Raw genomic sequence first — 16,123 nt, 5'->3', positions numbered from 1 at the left:
TTTTTTTTTTTTTTTTTTTTTTTTTTTTTTTTTTTTTTTTTTTTTTTTTTTTTTTTTTTTTTTTTTTTTTTTTTTTTTTTTTTTTTTTTTTTTTTTTTTTTTTTTTTTTTTTTTTTTTTTTTTTTTTTTTTTTTTTTTTTTTTTTTTTTTTTTAATGTATGCAGCGGAGCTGACTTCCATGGGCTTCTTCAGTGTCCCCTTGAACCCAGATTGCACTTGCAACGTTCACAGTAGGCTCTGGCAAGGATTTTCACTGGTCTGCCACCCTGCCTGTGAAGAACCTCTGCCTTTCATTTTTGGTTTCAATACGAACTTAATTATCCCCTCAGCTCCAGTGATGGAGATGGGGAACAGCTCCTAACCCTCTCTTCGAGCTGCTCATGGGTTTGCAGACCTCCACTGTAATGCTTTCACATCATTCCTTCTCCTGGCTGAAGAATTGCAGGTTGCTCATGGGGACCTCTGTCCATACGTCGTTCTGTACCTCTTCTCCTTGATGCCCTCTTGAACATCATCCTGATCTAATAGATCCTTTTTGAGATGAAGAAATACACAATATTTGAGATGTGGGCAAATCATGGATTCATACAGTAGCACAACGATGTTTTTCTCTTAACAATATTTTATGAGGAGTTTTTGAGTACAGAGCTGATGTTTCTGTGGAACTACCTGTCATAACCCCAAGATTTTACCGCTGCAATGGCCAGCTCAGAGCCTACCATTTTACAAGATTGTTTCTCCATGTGCATCATTTCACATTTACCTACACTGAATTTCTTATATTGCCTGGTCAGCCTCATAATGTCCTTGTGTAGTTCTTCACTGTCTTCCTTCTTATTTCCTCTTCTTGAATAAATTAATACCACTCATGAACTTTGCTATTTCACTGCATTCCCAGGTGAGATACGAGTACGCTGAACAGCACGCGTCCCAGCGCTGACCCTTAGAGAACCCCATACCATCCAGCACCTCCCTCCATTGTGAGAACTTGTCATTTATTCCTGTACTTTGCATTTTATCTTCTAAGCAATTACTGAGCTACACCAGGGCTTTCCCTCTTGCTGCTATCTCTGCTTAGTCTCCTTAAAAGCCTTTGTCGAGAGCCTTTTAGAAATCCAGTCAGATATGCAAATTAGATCACCTTTATCCACATTTTTGTTGACCCTTTCAGAGACCTCCAAGAGGTTTGTTTAAGGCAGGACTTTATGGAAGCAATGTTGACTCTTCTCAGATGGATTGCATTAATCCAGGTGTCCTTTAGTTCTAACCCCATTAGCATCTCTGTATTTGCTCAGTACAGGCATGAGGTTTGCAAACCTCTAGTTCTCCAGAGTCTGCATTGAAGTTTAGTGTCACATTTGCCACCCTCCACTCTTCAGGTGCCAATGTTTTAAATGGGAGGTTACATGCAGCTGTTGATAATTCAGCTGCTGCATCCTCGAGTGAGAACTCAAGGACACAGATAGTCACACACAGGCACATTGCTACCTGAATGCTGTGATAGTGAAAAAGGCTTATAATAAAAACTAAGGGTGTAAGGACATAGATGCATACATACGTAACTGCAGACCTGTAAGCCGGTGCTATTAATGTAAGTAAGAAGCTGTCTTACTAGTTAACTATATGTGGCCACAACCCTCTTTGCAAATATATGTGTCTGAAAGCACAGAAGAGTATGGTACAGACAAAACCCCACCAAGGTCTTTGACCCAGGGAGCTGTTTGCCATTCTCCTTGTCTGCAGCCATCTGTTTTCTCTCTTTCATACTTTGCTGTAAATTCTCTGAATCAAGGATGGCCTTTTTTAATGCATATTTTTTACTTGCCACTAGCATCTGGCATGGGAAGAAGGAAGGGAGACCAGCTCTGAGCAGGCGTATTTCAGCTGCACCACCCAGGAATGATCCCAGGGATGTCTGCAATTCAGTTACCTGCCCAAAGACAGGACTCCTACCCTTTGTCCTTCTAGGATACAGTGCAGCTGTGCAAGGCATGTGCTAGAACCACAGTACAGCTCTGTTCAGCCTATTTGCAGGGAGCGGGCAGGGAGCAAAGGAAAGCTGCACCTCTGACACCTGACTGAAGCAACGGTGCATGGATGTGCCTCACTGCTCATGCCCACCAGCCTTCCCCACAGGTGTAAGGGTCTGTACTCCCACAGGTAGGTGTGCCATCCAAATGGCAATGTGGGGCTGCGAAGGAGAGAGAGAGGAAGAGGAGCATGGGGGTCGCATCTCTTTTGGATGTTTCACAGGTCTGACCATGTTTGTTGGGTTTTTAGAAACGTCAGCTGCTAGAAACAGAATAAGCCAGTTATCATGAGGAAGGGAGGGAGGAAAATAAATTTGTCTTTTTTAGTTGCAGAAAACTTAAGAACCATGCAGAAAGGTCCCCTTCAGGCCCCAGAAACATAGTTAAAATAAGCATAGTCCAGTCTCATGCTTTTTGAAGGCCTCAAGTTCTGGAGACTGGCAATACTGCACTGTAGAGAAAAATCTGTGATATTCATAGCAACCAAACATGTTACACTGCCAAAGGGGGAACTCCAGAGCTCCTCTTCCTGGGTTCCCACCCCTCTGCCCTTTTGTTCCAACAGTTATCTTCTGCTCCTCTCCTGCTTACTGGCCTCGTACAGGATTGGACTGAACTGCGTGACTGCAGCACATATTTTCTTCCATTAGATAAAGCAATATCACAAATGACACTGATAGTGTTTGAATTTTGGATGTTTGGGGTTTTTTTTCTTATGACAGGGATGCATTTACTTAGTATTAATTAGGTAGCACATGACTAACATACCACGGAGGAAATTAAATGTGATTTCACCCTGTATATTTTAATGACTGTATATTTTAATATTGACTATTGCTTCTAATTTGCATTTCCAACAGTTACAACAGCAGAAGAAAATTATGTCTTAACATTTTGTTTAATGACGTATTTTGTTAATGCTCTGTAATTTTTTTACAGCATTACAGAGAGCTTCAGGTAGGGGGGAGAAGAAATTAATCTTTGCCAGAGTGCAGCCTTCCCTAATTTTTACTGTGAAGTTAAAACACTTCTACCTAAATAATGAATTGCAAGATTAGTTGGTATTGTCCTAAAAACTCTGAAAGTAGGAAAAGTATAAAGATCAGACACATTAACCCAAAGTTTGTCAATAAGAGTAGTTATTTTTAACTCTCAAATGACAGTTCCTTGCCTGTCATTCCCTTTTAGGCCTGCCTTATGTGCCCTGTGAACTGAAAAGGGATATGTCACCCCCAGTATTACCTCATTCCTCCTCCAACGACTGACCAATGTACATCCTAAGGCTGTGCTGAACATGTAGGAAAAACCGACAACAACAGATCCTGAGATTAGTCTGACGTCCTTGGGAAAGCTCAAGGAAGTGCGATGGCGTATCTGAACTTCTGCTTGTAGGGGGTTGCAAAACTGAGGATATTTTTCTATGTACATAGCCTGTGGACAAGAGGACTAGTGCCACTGAAGCCAGTGGGAACCACAGACACTCAACACCTCTGACAACTGGGCCACATGCTTATGTGAGACCTTGTTATTATACAAAAAGTCTCTTATTTCTACTCTTTTTTCCTCTGCCACATAAGCTGACCTAGTTTAAAATTTGCCTCTGTACAGGTGCGTCCTCTTCCATGGGCAGAAAGAGGACAGAGACATTGCCAACAAAGAGCGCCCAGAGTTAGGAAGGGGAAGAGACACAGGGAGGCTCAGGATGGGGAGATAAAGAGAAGGAAATGAAAGACAAAGATGTTTGGAGGAGAGGAGAGAGAGTGAAGCCACATCCATATCTGCTGCTCCTGCTTTATCCAGGAGACAGAGGAGTTGCTCAGAGTCTTTGTTTTGGGACTTTGTCAATATATTGGAGCCCAGTTTCAGTGAGGCAGATTTTTTTATTGTTATGCAGTGCATCTTCAAATGGAGAATAAGTCAAAGGGGATACCTCTTCCTATTAGGAAGAAATTCCTTCAGGCTGCTGTTTTACAGCCTAGCATACTGTTCTTGTTCTCTATGAACTCCCAAAGATGCTGAGAGCAGTCCAGAATAAAGAAAGGAAGGAAAATACTGTAATAATGATGCTGGATATGCCAGGCACTTTTATAACTTTTATAAAATGAAATGCAGTCCTGAAAGGTGATGCCTGATCTGGTAGCCTCTACACTGAATTTCTCTGAGTATGAAAAATGAGTTTTGCTTGGGATGCAGCTTTTTAAGTGTCTTAGATTAGCTGTCAGAAATTTTGTGATTAGATTCGTTTTCCTTTCCTTGTCGTTACGGTTATTTCTCTGACTGCAGAATAACATGCAGATGAGCTGGATGAGGGAATGCGCTGGCTTGCGGTAATGCTTGTGAGATGAAAATGGTACTTCTGTGTATTTTCTGTGCATTTATAAAACTAATGAATGCAGAGATCATTAGTTAGTTAGCAGAAGAGCTGTGGGAAGTTTGGAGGTCACATTCATAAATGCTTTATATTCAGTACGGGGATGAAGTGTTGAGTATTACAGAGGCAGGGAGCTGCTGGTAGGGAACTGACTGGAGATCCCTGTTCTATTCCTGGCGTTGCTGATGACATGTGATGTGACTGAAGGCAAGTCACTTTCCCTTATTTGTCTCTATGAGTTGATGAATTTTAGGACAGGGACTGCCTGTTAGTGGGTGTTTGGAGAACGTAACAGGACCTCAGCTGTGGTTAGGAAGTTCAAATACTAATGTAGTATGAACTTAAAAATTATTTTCTGAAGTTATTCAGCTGACTAACACACTCATCTACACACATCTATTATGTGGTAGAATAGCTTGGCAAGGTCTCTATCGGCAACTAGCTACATGAGTAATCTCATTGACTTAAATGTGACTCCTTGAGTGAGCAAGGTTTTAGTACTGGCTCCATAAACTCTTTTAGTCATCATCGGCTTACAAACTGCGTGCGTAGCCCTGCCAGCACTTACCACACAGTGTAGTGTATTTTACTGCAAGCAATTCTGTCACAGGAGTAATACCCAGTAGTAGCTGTTTGTGTTATCTACATCCACTTGAAGAAGTTACTCTGTTCTGCAGTTGCAAAAACAGCCAAGTTTCACTGGCATTGTGTTCTCTTTGCGTCACGGGAACTGTTAGTTCCCCTTCACAATAAATCCAAAGAAGTATTCAGTACCTGTGATGTTGTAAGGAAGAATTTTTTTTATTGCAGCTCGTGGGGATACCGCTGCATAACTGACTCATGGCTCTCCCTCCTTCTTGTGGAAAATGCAGTCATTGCAAATCTGGACCTGTAAGGTTTCACTTAAAGCTTTTTACAGTCTTACGCCAGCTAATGTTTCTGCTTTGATTACTCCTGCCTTATCTTAGTCTCTTTGTACCCTCTCCCACAATAGCCCCTGTTTCTTTCCCCTACTGTGGGCTTTGTGTCTCCCTTCAGTCTGTTCCTTTTCTTAAGTGCAGAAAAGAATCCCATTCAGTAGTATCCTTCTTTTATTCTACAAATCCCTCTTTCAAGTCTGCTTCATCAATAACATCAACATAAGGCAGTCCTGAAAGATGGCTTGCTCGTGTCCAGCTTGCCTGATTGAGCCTGAACGTCCTCAGGGGCAGGGAGCGTATCTCTGTATTTTCTGAATTACTGCCTGCATAGGAAAAGCCATATAAATATAGCAATACTTGTTACCACAGCATTACATATTCAACATTTATATCAACTGCTGGGGCAAGATAATCACAGACTACAGTACTTCAACAATTATGTACAGTTGCATATTGTTCCTCCAACTAAACAGGCATAGCAAAAAAGATTTAAAGAGCAATCATTATTTTAGAAATAGGGAACCTCTGTAACTCTTCTGTACAATACTTGAATAGCATATTCTCACAAAGAGCATTTGTTTGTGAACTGAAGAGCTTGATCCAAAGCCCAATGGAGGCTCTTCCAATGCATTCAATGAGCTTTGGATTAAGTCCTTCCTGAGGAACAGATGCAGAGTTTTATTCACTACCACTAGAACAATAAAAATGACAAGACAAAGAATAAAGTTGTCTACAGAGAATAAAGCAGTGTTGTCCTGCAGCAGCTTAAATACATTAGGCTCTACAGTTAAAAGAAAGCCCTGTAGAGTTAGTAAAATTGTTTGTGTAGCCCACTCACAAAATGTACAGTGCAGAAATGTTTAAATATCTACACATAAACACCCAAACACAGTGTATTTCACTGAGTATTCAACTTCTCAGTATTTGCAAGGGCTGAGTTATAAATGTAACTACAAATTCCAGTTGTGCAAACAAAGATAACACAGAAATAGTTTGTTGCCATTAATCATCAAAACTGTGATGGAAGAGAGAGAGCTGAAAATTTTTTTATACCACGGCTCTTAGATGGATCCGAAGTGTTTACTGAGACCTCGACTAGAGACAAGCTTTCCTTTAGTAATTTTTTCTCATTCAACATAATGATTTCTTATCTGGCCAGTAGATGTTATCAAAATGTAAGCAATAATGAGTGCTGAGGAGCATAGATGTTTGCTCCTGCAGGAAAAACTGGGGCCAGAGTCACCCCAGGAAAAAGAGTCCAACAAGGGAGATAAGCAACTGTGGGCGACACAAGAGACTAGGCTGAAGTAAAAGTGGCAGCAAATGAGAAGAACAATTAGCAGAAACTAAGCCGGGTGGGAACCTGGGACTTGCAGCAGAGAAAATATGAAGGGAATCTGATCAGAGGCTTTCAAGAGGTCCGGGTAGATCTTAAAAAGAGATCTAGTGGGAGAGGGAGAGTGAAAGCAGCAGACAAAACAGGCTGTTTTTTGAGACACCTGCATGGATTTATGTAGAAAGTAGAAACTGGGAAAGGAACCTCAATTAGAAGAGGTTGCAGTCATAGCAAAAAAGACCCTCATGATGAATATGTGGAGAGACAGGTGGATTTTGAAAGAGCTGAGGAACTGGTGTGGTCTGGTGCAAGAAAGTGTGATGAGCAGAAAAGGACGTTACACAAAACTTTTATACCAGGAAAGAAAGAAGGGAATCAAAAGCTGACAAATAATACTACACGAAACTATTTCTGTAACTATGAAAAATAATACCATTTAAATTTTACCTGCTCATATTTAAATGTTCCTAATTTTTTCAGCTCACAAGTAACAGCCTCAGAAACAAGTCAGTATTCTTAAATCCCATACATTTAATTACCAGGCAAAGCCAACACAGTGCTTACTCCAGTTCCAAACATTAACTAAATGCAAAATGGCATATTTTGTCATGCCATCTTTTCCTGGAGGGTTGCCACAGGTGTGCTCTGACAATTATGGAGAAGAAAGATCCTTCTGCAGGATCTTTCTTTTACTTCTTTGCTTTTACTTCTACAGGTGGAATCCTATCAGCCCCCAGGGACTGAAATCCCTAATACATAGAAAAAGAACAGCAAGACCCTCTTGCCATACTCCTAATGTTTCCACCTTTATGTTGCTACAGCCTTAATGAGCTCCTGCGAATTCTTGATAACCTTTCAATCTTCTGAGTTTTGCACATTGAAGTACAAATCTTCAGCAGTTGAGCTGCCTTCTCCAGACATTTTACTGACCCCTCCCTATATTCAAGGCTGGATGCTTGTTCCTTCCAGTGCTATTGCAATGGTGTTAAATGCCTCCAACTGGAATGTGTCATTTGCTGCAAGGTGGACGGCGATACTGGAAATGATTAAGTGAGAAAATCAAGCCTACCTGAAGATCCTCAGAAAGTCAGAGACAAGTGGATAATATTCAAAGAAGAAATTCTTTGTCTCATGACAAAGGATGTTTTTTTTTTTTTCGTATCAGACAACAATATCAGTTTCCTAAAGATATGTCCCTTTCCTGAATTAGAAAGGGAACAGGCCCAATGACTAAACGCATGGCCAACCTGAAGGACTGGCTGTCCCTGCAGTGAGCCGAGGTCTTAGTTTCACTGCATTTTCCAATCATCAGAAGTGAAATCATGCAAAATAAAAGTGTAATGAGATAATAAGACAAGCTGATTATAGGCCTGCTAATTAAAAATACACAGTATTCTGTATGGAAATCTAGCGCTGCACTACAAAACTGCTGTGCATTTTGATGTCTAACACATACTGTAAGAGCAGGCAATGTTATTTGTCTTCGGAGGTGAAGGCAGGTGGTCATGTTTTACACAGGCGCCACAGCTTGACAGTCTTGTTACTTTGCTTTGACAGTTCCTATGCAGAGCCACAGAAATAAAATTACAATGCCAAAGGTCAAACATAATGGCTCTGATCGCTTTGAATGACCGACGATCCTCTGGCTTCCCTGACCAACGTTGCCTGCCTCGGTCATGATATGAAGATGCACCTGAGAGCAATTAGCAGAGACCATAATTGGAAATGAACTCTTAGCTGTGTGCTGTGACATGCAGTTCAATAACTCAGATGGATCCTCCTCTCTGTTACCCAGCCCAGCGCCGCTGACTTCAGCACAAGGTGAGCTGTGGCCAGGGCCTGGGATGGAGACTATGGCCCGGTAAAACCAGTGATGGGCAGGACCCAACTGGGGAAAGCGTCAGCTGCAGAAAATAAACTATTTTAGTCCTTGAAGCTGGTTTGTACCTTGCCTTGGATTTTTACTCCATAAATGTCTCTGAATTTCAGCAGCACCCCTCCATGGCTGGCATGGCAGCAAGATATATCCAAAACTGCCTGAAGGGTCAGGGAGGAGGTGATATGAGGCCATGCAGGCTTAGACTTTGAAAGATGACCAGGGATTTTTGCTGTCTGGCCTCACATGCTTCAGATACATACACTGTGCAGAAAGAGCATCTCCCTTTCAAACTGCTCCAGAGTGCTGAAAATACCAAAGCCTCTGTCATTTTCAGTTATCTGTAAAGTTTTCGGCTACAGTGCATTTATGGCAGTGGGGCGAAGGGGAGGATGAGGGGAAGGGGTTGCATCCTGGATCTGTTTGGATTTTTTTTGTTTTTAAGCAGCTGTCCAATGGAATGAATTAATCTTTCCAGAGTCTCCTGGACTCACGTAGGTTCTTTGGTGATACAAGCTTTCATAAAACCAATGAAAGAGCAAATTGAAGTTCTATATCTCTGATAAAATACTTCAGCCAAATAGCAGCATCCGTTTCACTGCAAGACAAATTCTTTCAGCCTACTGCTGATCCTTTTATGTTGAAATTAGGAGCTGTTCACCAAGATAATCTCCCAACCTCCTGTACAGCAGTGTTGCAGAGAAGCCAAATGGTGTATATGTACGTCGTCTTCCTTGTTACCAGTCAGCAGTAACGATGGTGGAAAAATAAAGAAAACCAGCTGCAGTTTATGCTACTCCCACACACATGCACATCCTCCTTTTTGAGCAAAAGCGGCAAGAAAGGCTCAGTAATAGAGTACATGGTATTCTGAACCGGCACTCCAAAAAGAGCTGCAGGCATAACAGGATGTGTTTTAAACGCAACAATGAAGAGGCAGCATTTTGCTATTTAGAAAAGAAGAAAGAAACATAAAAAACTCCAAGATCGTTCATAAACTTTGACTTGTTCGACAACAGGTCCAGCTTGGCTAGTTCTGGGCACGTTACATGGATTGGCTTCTTGGGAGGACCATACTTTTCCTTTCTTGTAAGGGAGAGTATTACTTTGCTTCATGACTAGGATCAAGTGTAACATTTGTTTACTGATCCATATCCTGTCTTCACTGGTCATGAATGTCATTACCTATTAGATATAAGAGTTTTCTATGCTTTATTGAAACCTATGCAATTACCATTGACTTGAACCATACAGTCAAGAGCACAGTCTGGACCTAGGGGTAGCTTGTTGCTTCTTGTTAATAGTTTGTTAAAGTTGAAGGGAACTTTATGACGGCCCAGGTTTCCACTTGGAGTAAGTAGGCTGCTGAAAATAACAAGAGATATGCGGATTTCTATTTCCTGATTTCTATTAACTGAGAATCTACTTTATCTTGGTATCATCAAAAAAGTATTGCAACTAGGTCTGCATAGATTCCTTTCAGAGTTGATCTAAAGTTGATGGGTTTTGTATATGAAAATAACATTGCCCATTTGACTGTTTAGCAATAGAAAGGGCAATTGTTTTTGGTTTGTATCTCTCAGCAAATGCAGGCTCAGAAGAGTTTATATCCAGCTGCTCCATATAGTCTTTGCCTCAAACACCAGGCTTCTCCCTTCCACAAATCGTTAGCAAGTTATTAAAGAAAATTTCAGCACTTCATCATTTGCTATGACTAAATTAATTTTCTTCCATGCTGGTAAGGATACTCTCATGGACTTTATTGACTTTCCTGTGCTAGCATTTTGCTGATTCTGCTCACGCTGCGTCAGTGGCAGCACTGAGTCAGCCTCCCTCTTACAAAGTTCTGCCACTAAACCTCCTCCTTCAGCGGGGAGTCGTTATTAAAAAAACGAGACCTCTTTTTTAAAACCTAGGAGAAAACAATGCTAAGTCAGATTTTGTTCTGTGTGGTGTTACACTCCCAAGCATTGGAAGTACTGTGTTATTAAAACAAATTGCATTCCACAGTCAGTGAATCTTTTTTCCTCCCTCTTCCTTAAGTATGACCTTAACTTAAGCCAGAGAAAGTTAGGGACTGATTAAACTCTAGCTCAGAGCTTTCCCAGCAGTCCTGCAGGTCCTGCTTGCAATAGATGAACTGCCACAAAGCGATACTACACTGAGCAGAGCACTGACAGCAACCAGTGCAAAATGTCTGGGAATGCCTGTGCAAGTCCACGCTCCAGCTGCAATCAGAACGATTTACCTATCTGATTTAACCACAACGTGAAAGTTTCATTTTGATGGCTCGGCATTATCAGTTTGAACCTTACTTTTATTGTTGTAAATTATTTGCCTAAAGAAAGGTGGATTCTCACTGACTGATACCCCTGAGGACACATTGATTTGCTGCTTTATATGGAATTAACCTTAACTTTGGTCATTGTTTTTCATAGCCAAGAGTATGAAATTCTGTGCTATATTGTCCATTCTAAATTGTTAACCACATTTAGTCAGATCCATATTTGTTGTTTATTAGCAGATCTATTTTTTTTTTTTTAAATATCAGATTGGTCCAGCCCCTTTTGGATTTTATTAGCACTTAAATAAAAACTGTGGGGAAACTTGGATTTTGAGAAAATTATTAATATTTTTTTAAATGGTAAATGAAACTAGTAAATATGATAAGAAAAATCTAAGAAACAGTTTGCAAAACATGTTTTGCATTTACATTTTCCTTATTAAAATTTTTGCAGATGCTGATTATTCACCATGGCCTTTAAGATCTTAAAGCTAGCTGATCCGAGCTTCTCACACCAGTTTTTACTCATAGACCAGAATAAGATACGAACTTGCTGCATTTTTATCTTTAAATGCTTCTCTAACTAAAAGAGTTAGTTATTGGGCTAAATTTAACTAACTGTAATTTAAGAAAAAATTCCTCTGCTTTTACAGCAGAAGTCTGAAATCTGCTTAATCAGTTTCATCTGAACTAGTTTAACAGCCTTGATTACTATTTTAATTTAATTTAAAGAAATGTAAAAGATGAAAGTAAATTTAGGCATTCATATGGGCTATGTATATCCAAGTTTGCATCTTTATTTAAAAATCCAAATTATGATAAAAAATGGTTGGAGAGGCCTTTAGTTTTTAACGTGGTTGTTTTTGTCTCTAGATATACGTGCTTCACACTCAGCAGTGTCAGCAGCCCTGAAGATGAACGTCTTGGCCCTGCAGGAATTCACTTGCCCATTCACTCCCTTTCCACTCCCAACACCTTACCGACAAATTCATTTGCTGCTGTTAAAAACACATGGCTGCACGCAATCACACCGAGAATGGCAAGGAAAAAGGAATATCCCCATCACGCCTTTTCCAGCAAAATGGCGTGTTTCCACATGCCACCCAACCACGCCAGGCTACCAGGTGAGGGCAACACTTCTCAGACGCTTGCCCCCCTCATGCTGACGAGCTGCTCGCGCGCGGGTTTCCAGCAGATGAAAGGAGGTGGGGTAGCTGTATCTGCAGAGGGGCCTGAGAAGAAGAGAAGGTGCAAGGGAAGACGTGTGGGGGATTGACTAATGGTGAGGAAGGATTGAGCATTGGTTTGACACCATCTTGCAAGTGAGCTGCCAGGATTATTTAACAAGCCGTCCCAAGAGATGCACTTTTATTGAAGGTCCTCCTAATCCCGACCATTGCACTGAGCTTCCAAATATTTAGGCGGACACCCTGCGGTAGTCAAGCGAATGCAGTTTACACCAGCGGGGTCTGCTGTGCAAACTACTCCCATCACGACAACCTCCTTGCAGCTGAAGATGTGGCCCATCCCAGCGAGCGCGGGATGCCATCAAGCATTATGTTTGAGTGCAGCACGGATCCCTGTGCTTCCCACAAGGACGCGGTGGGAGGAGACTTACCCCTGCACCCTCCTCGGCTTCAGGACTTTCACAGGAGCACGGTCCCAGCAGGTCCCTTGGCAGCATATCCGATCCTCCTGCGCCTACAAAACCAAAGACATTTTATTGCCCATGGGAGAACATGCATGGCTGAGAGGTTTCTTTGCTTTGCTTGGATCCATTTCTACCAGCCACGCTCTGTCGCCAGCCTGGTATCTCGTCAGCGTTGTTAAAGAAAGCAGAAAGGGTACAAAAACAATGACTGAAAAATATCTTTGCCAGCTGGAGTCAGCTCTGCGTGCTGTGGAGAGGCAGCCACAGCTGGGAGAAAATGCAGCGGGTGCTTAGTGGGTTGACACAGCACGCCATGGCTCAGGAAGGACATATTCAATTTCAGCCCCCGCAGCGGCCATCCCTGTCCCCAGGGTGGTGCCCAATGCTGGGGCTGGGGCTGCCCTTGTCGCTGGTGGGGTGGTGGGATGGCCCTGGCTGCCAGGTCCAGCCTTGCCACCCCCAGGGAGCCCCCCAGACACTGGTTGCTCTCTGCTCACCTGTGTTGCTGTGCTGAAGGTGTGCCTGGGCTCACACCATCCCTGGGATGAGCTCATCCCATCTTGGGGAGAAGCCAGAGGACTTTTCAGCACTTCTGTGCATCCCAAGGGAAGGGTAACTAAGAGCATCTAGGACCCTAACTAAAAGCATCTCTAGTGAATACTGTTTGTCAGCTAGGCGGTATTCACCACTGCTTATCGGGTGAGGTCAGGTTACAGGCGCAGCTCTCAGGGTATTGTGTGGGCAGCCTGGCAGTCCTGTCTGGAAGAAGAACCTCTGCACTTTTATTTCTACATCAAGCTTAAACCTTGAAGAAGGTAAGAACATATTCGCTGATTTCACCTCCAGGGACAATCTTGCTTAAGCATAGCTAGCCACAGACAGCTGCTTGATTGCTTTTGGAGTTTCCATAGCAATGGCAATAATTACAATAAATAACGGTGGATTAGAGTCAGATTAAATCGGTGAATATTTTCTAAACTGTGAAATTAAATTATAGGAGTTACACAACCTCCTCTATAGAGGATAAGGATGTATAAGGATTTATATATCATCTCCAGTAGTACTGTTGAATGTACACATTCACACCGAGAATACATTGAATAATGTTCCTTGTGCTACCACAGCACTGTGCGCACCTACTAAATTTGAAATACGGCTCATGTAATAATACAGCTTGAAATGGCTCTGCAGTCCTTAATCAATACAAGGACAGTCATTCATGCCCTCTGCTGCTACTTCACTCTATAATCTTGAGTGTGTGTCTTCAAACCACTACTGTTTGTGTATACTCCACAGTTGTGTTATGTGTTATGATAACTTACGTGTTATGTAAAAGGATCTGTGCATCAGAGATGCCCTTTGCTTATTTGTTGCTCGAGCAGACAGTGGCACATGCTAACAGTGCTAGCTTGAGCTGTAGTCTACCTGTGGATACATGGAGGCAGTGACTACACACCTATACCTTTCTTTCTAGCAATATTGGCTGGTGGGTTTTCCTCCTTTTTGGCAGCCTCAGATAGACATCTTTTGCTCTGGGGAAAGAACATTAAAAAGTGTCAGTGCAACTTATGTGCCAAAATCCTGTAGGTGCTTTTAACTTTTTCCAGCACAAGTTCTTTGGAGCTGACCCCTCCTCTTCCCACATGCTGAGCCATGTAGTCCACAAAGCCAATAGGTAGCCCCCAACAATGTTTAATGACTGCATTAAAACCAGTGGAAGTGTGTAATAATGAAATTGGCACCTTTTCTTCTTGTTGTGCTCTCAGCATTCTGGATAACTCCAGAAGTCTAATCTTGTGACTTTACCACAGGATTGATCCCTCCTTTGCATTCATCTTTGCTGGGGTTCCCCTAGAGCATTGCTGCTTTGGAAGTGGTGCTGCAGAAAAGGCATCTAGTTTATTCTGTCCTGATTTCTTTCTTCTGCTGTTTTTTTCTTTCTTTCCAGCTCACTTTGATAGCTTTATTAATGCTAATCTCAGGCCAGAAGGACCTTCCTTGTTATATGTCTGTAGAGCATTTTAGCATAGTGGGCCTCTGATTGTCTACTGATACCTATATGCTCTCCTGCTATTCAAATACAGATGTAGAATAGAGCTGTGTGCCTTTTTTTACCATTTCACTAAAGCATCCCTTCATACTCAGGCCCCTGTGCATCTTTTTCTGCAGTATATTTGGAACTGTGAAGCCTTCAGCATGTTGTCTTTGTGTGGATGCCCCTGTTTGCATTAGCAAGTAACTGTGCAGTAGGAGTGGATCAGAGGATGGGAGCAGTTGGTGCTGACATCTCTAGATCTATATTGTAAGTATTTCCAGGATCTAATGTCAGACTAGATTTAGTCTGATTCCCTGGACTGAATGTTACCACAGTGTCAGAAGGAGTAATACTTGATTTGAATATTTGTGTTTCCACTAGGGTTTGAAAAGTATTTCATGTGACCCTGGAGAAGAGTTTCTGGATTGGTTTCCTCCAAAAGGACTCTTGCCTGCATCTCAACAGCCTCAATCACATAGTGTGAATCACTCCACATCTGCACCAGTTGCAAGTCTAGTTGAGGAAAGAGGGATGAGTTCACTAAAAAACATACTACTGTTCTCTGCCAAAGTACTGATGTGTATGCAGCCTATGCCCACCAAGAAAGGGCAGTCTGGTGACTAGGATGCTAAACGGAGATGGCTTGCCTAATTTCACACCTGTGCCACAACTAGCATTCTGCATAGGCCTTGGTAGGCACTGGTATTGACTTAAGTAGTCCATCTGTGAGTGATATTCCTCATTGATGTGGCAACACAAGGAAGATTAAGAAGAGAGCATTACAGCGCTAATACATGTACTTAACTAGAAAAAAGGTCATGAAAGTCCATGGCCTAGAAATTAACACTCATAAGAAAAGGATAGATTTCTCCTGAATGTCACAAACTTATAAATACCATAAACCTGAGTAGACTTCTCCACACTCTGTATTTGGTGACAGGCCATATCTGCCACAGCATGGACCTCTGACTTGATCTGCATGAAGGACATGGCAACTTTTATAATCACCCTTGGGTTAAAAAAAAAAAAGTCTCAAGCATGTTCACATCCATGCACATGTTGTAAAGGCTGCACATAGTACCAGTTCATGCTGCTATTAACACAGCTAAAGTTTTACATCTATCATCGTCTGTACAGCAGTGATGAAGTAACTCAACCAGAACAGCTGCAGGGCAGCTCTATCAGCACTATTGGGGCTCAGTGGCTTTTCATCCATATCTGTGCATGCTAGCTCCACTTCTGTGTAGCACTGTGCTGACTTATTTGTTTCCTTTTATTTGCTGTTGATTTCAACTGTGAATAGGGTTTGATGGATGACAGGAGTTTAACAATGAAGAGGACCGGACAACACAACAGGAATGAAGCTGAGCTAACAGTCTCTTTCCTTAAGAGACATATCCATGCAGACTTGGGAGAGAAATCAAGGTGTAGATAACGAAAAGGAATTTGGGCTCTCAGCTCAGCAGCATCAGCCAGGAGAGAAAGGAATGGATGTTGTCAAGACAGGAAAGATGAAATTTAAGTGTAAGAGGCAGATATCCAGTTCCTGGTGATGTAGTTGGCAGTGAAAGTGCAGAATATGGATGAAAAATAGAGGTACTGATGAGGGATCTGGAAAAC

The 16,123-nt window shown here is 41.9% G+C and overlaps 1 protein-coding gene across 1 annotated transcript in view; it reads right to left on the bottom strand.

The window, feature by feature from the left end:
• Positions 1 to 16,123, bottom strand: part of AKAP2 (A-kinase anchoring protein 2) — a 151,074-nt gene that overhangs the window by 104,280 nt on the left and 30,671 nt on the right. Inside the window, exon 2 of the mRNA XM_009278775.1 lies at positions 12,436 to 12,518. Within this exon, the coding sequence (XP_009277050.1) occupies positions 12,436 to 12,518 (83 nt within the window). The remainder of the gene's footprint in view (positions 1 to 12,435; positions 12,519 to 16,123) is intronic.

The sequence above is a fragment of the Aptenodytes forsteri genome, unplaced genomic scaffold (assembly GCF_000699145.1).
Source record: "Aptenodytes forsteri isolate BGI_AS27 unplaced genomic scaffold, ASM69914v1 Scaffold211, whole genome shotgun sequence".
Lineage (NCBI taxonomy): Eukaryota > Metazoa > Chordata > Aves > Sphenisciformes > Spheniscidae > Aptenodytes > Aptenodytes forsteri.
Note: the sequence above shows the minus strand (reverse complement) of the source record. Positions and strands in the feature narration are given on the sequence as shown.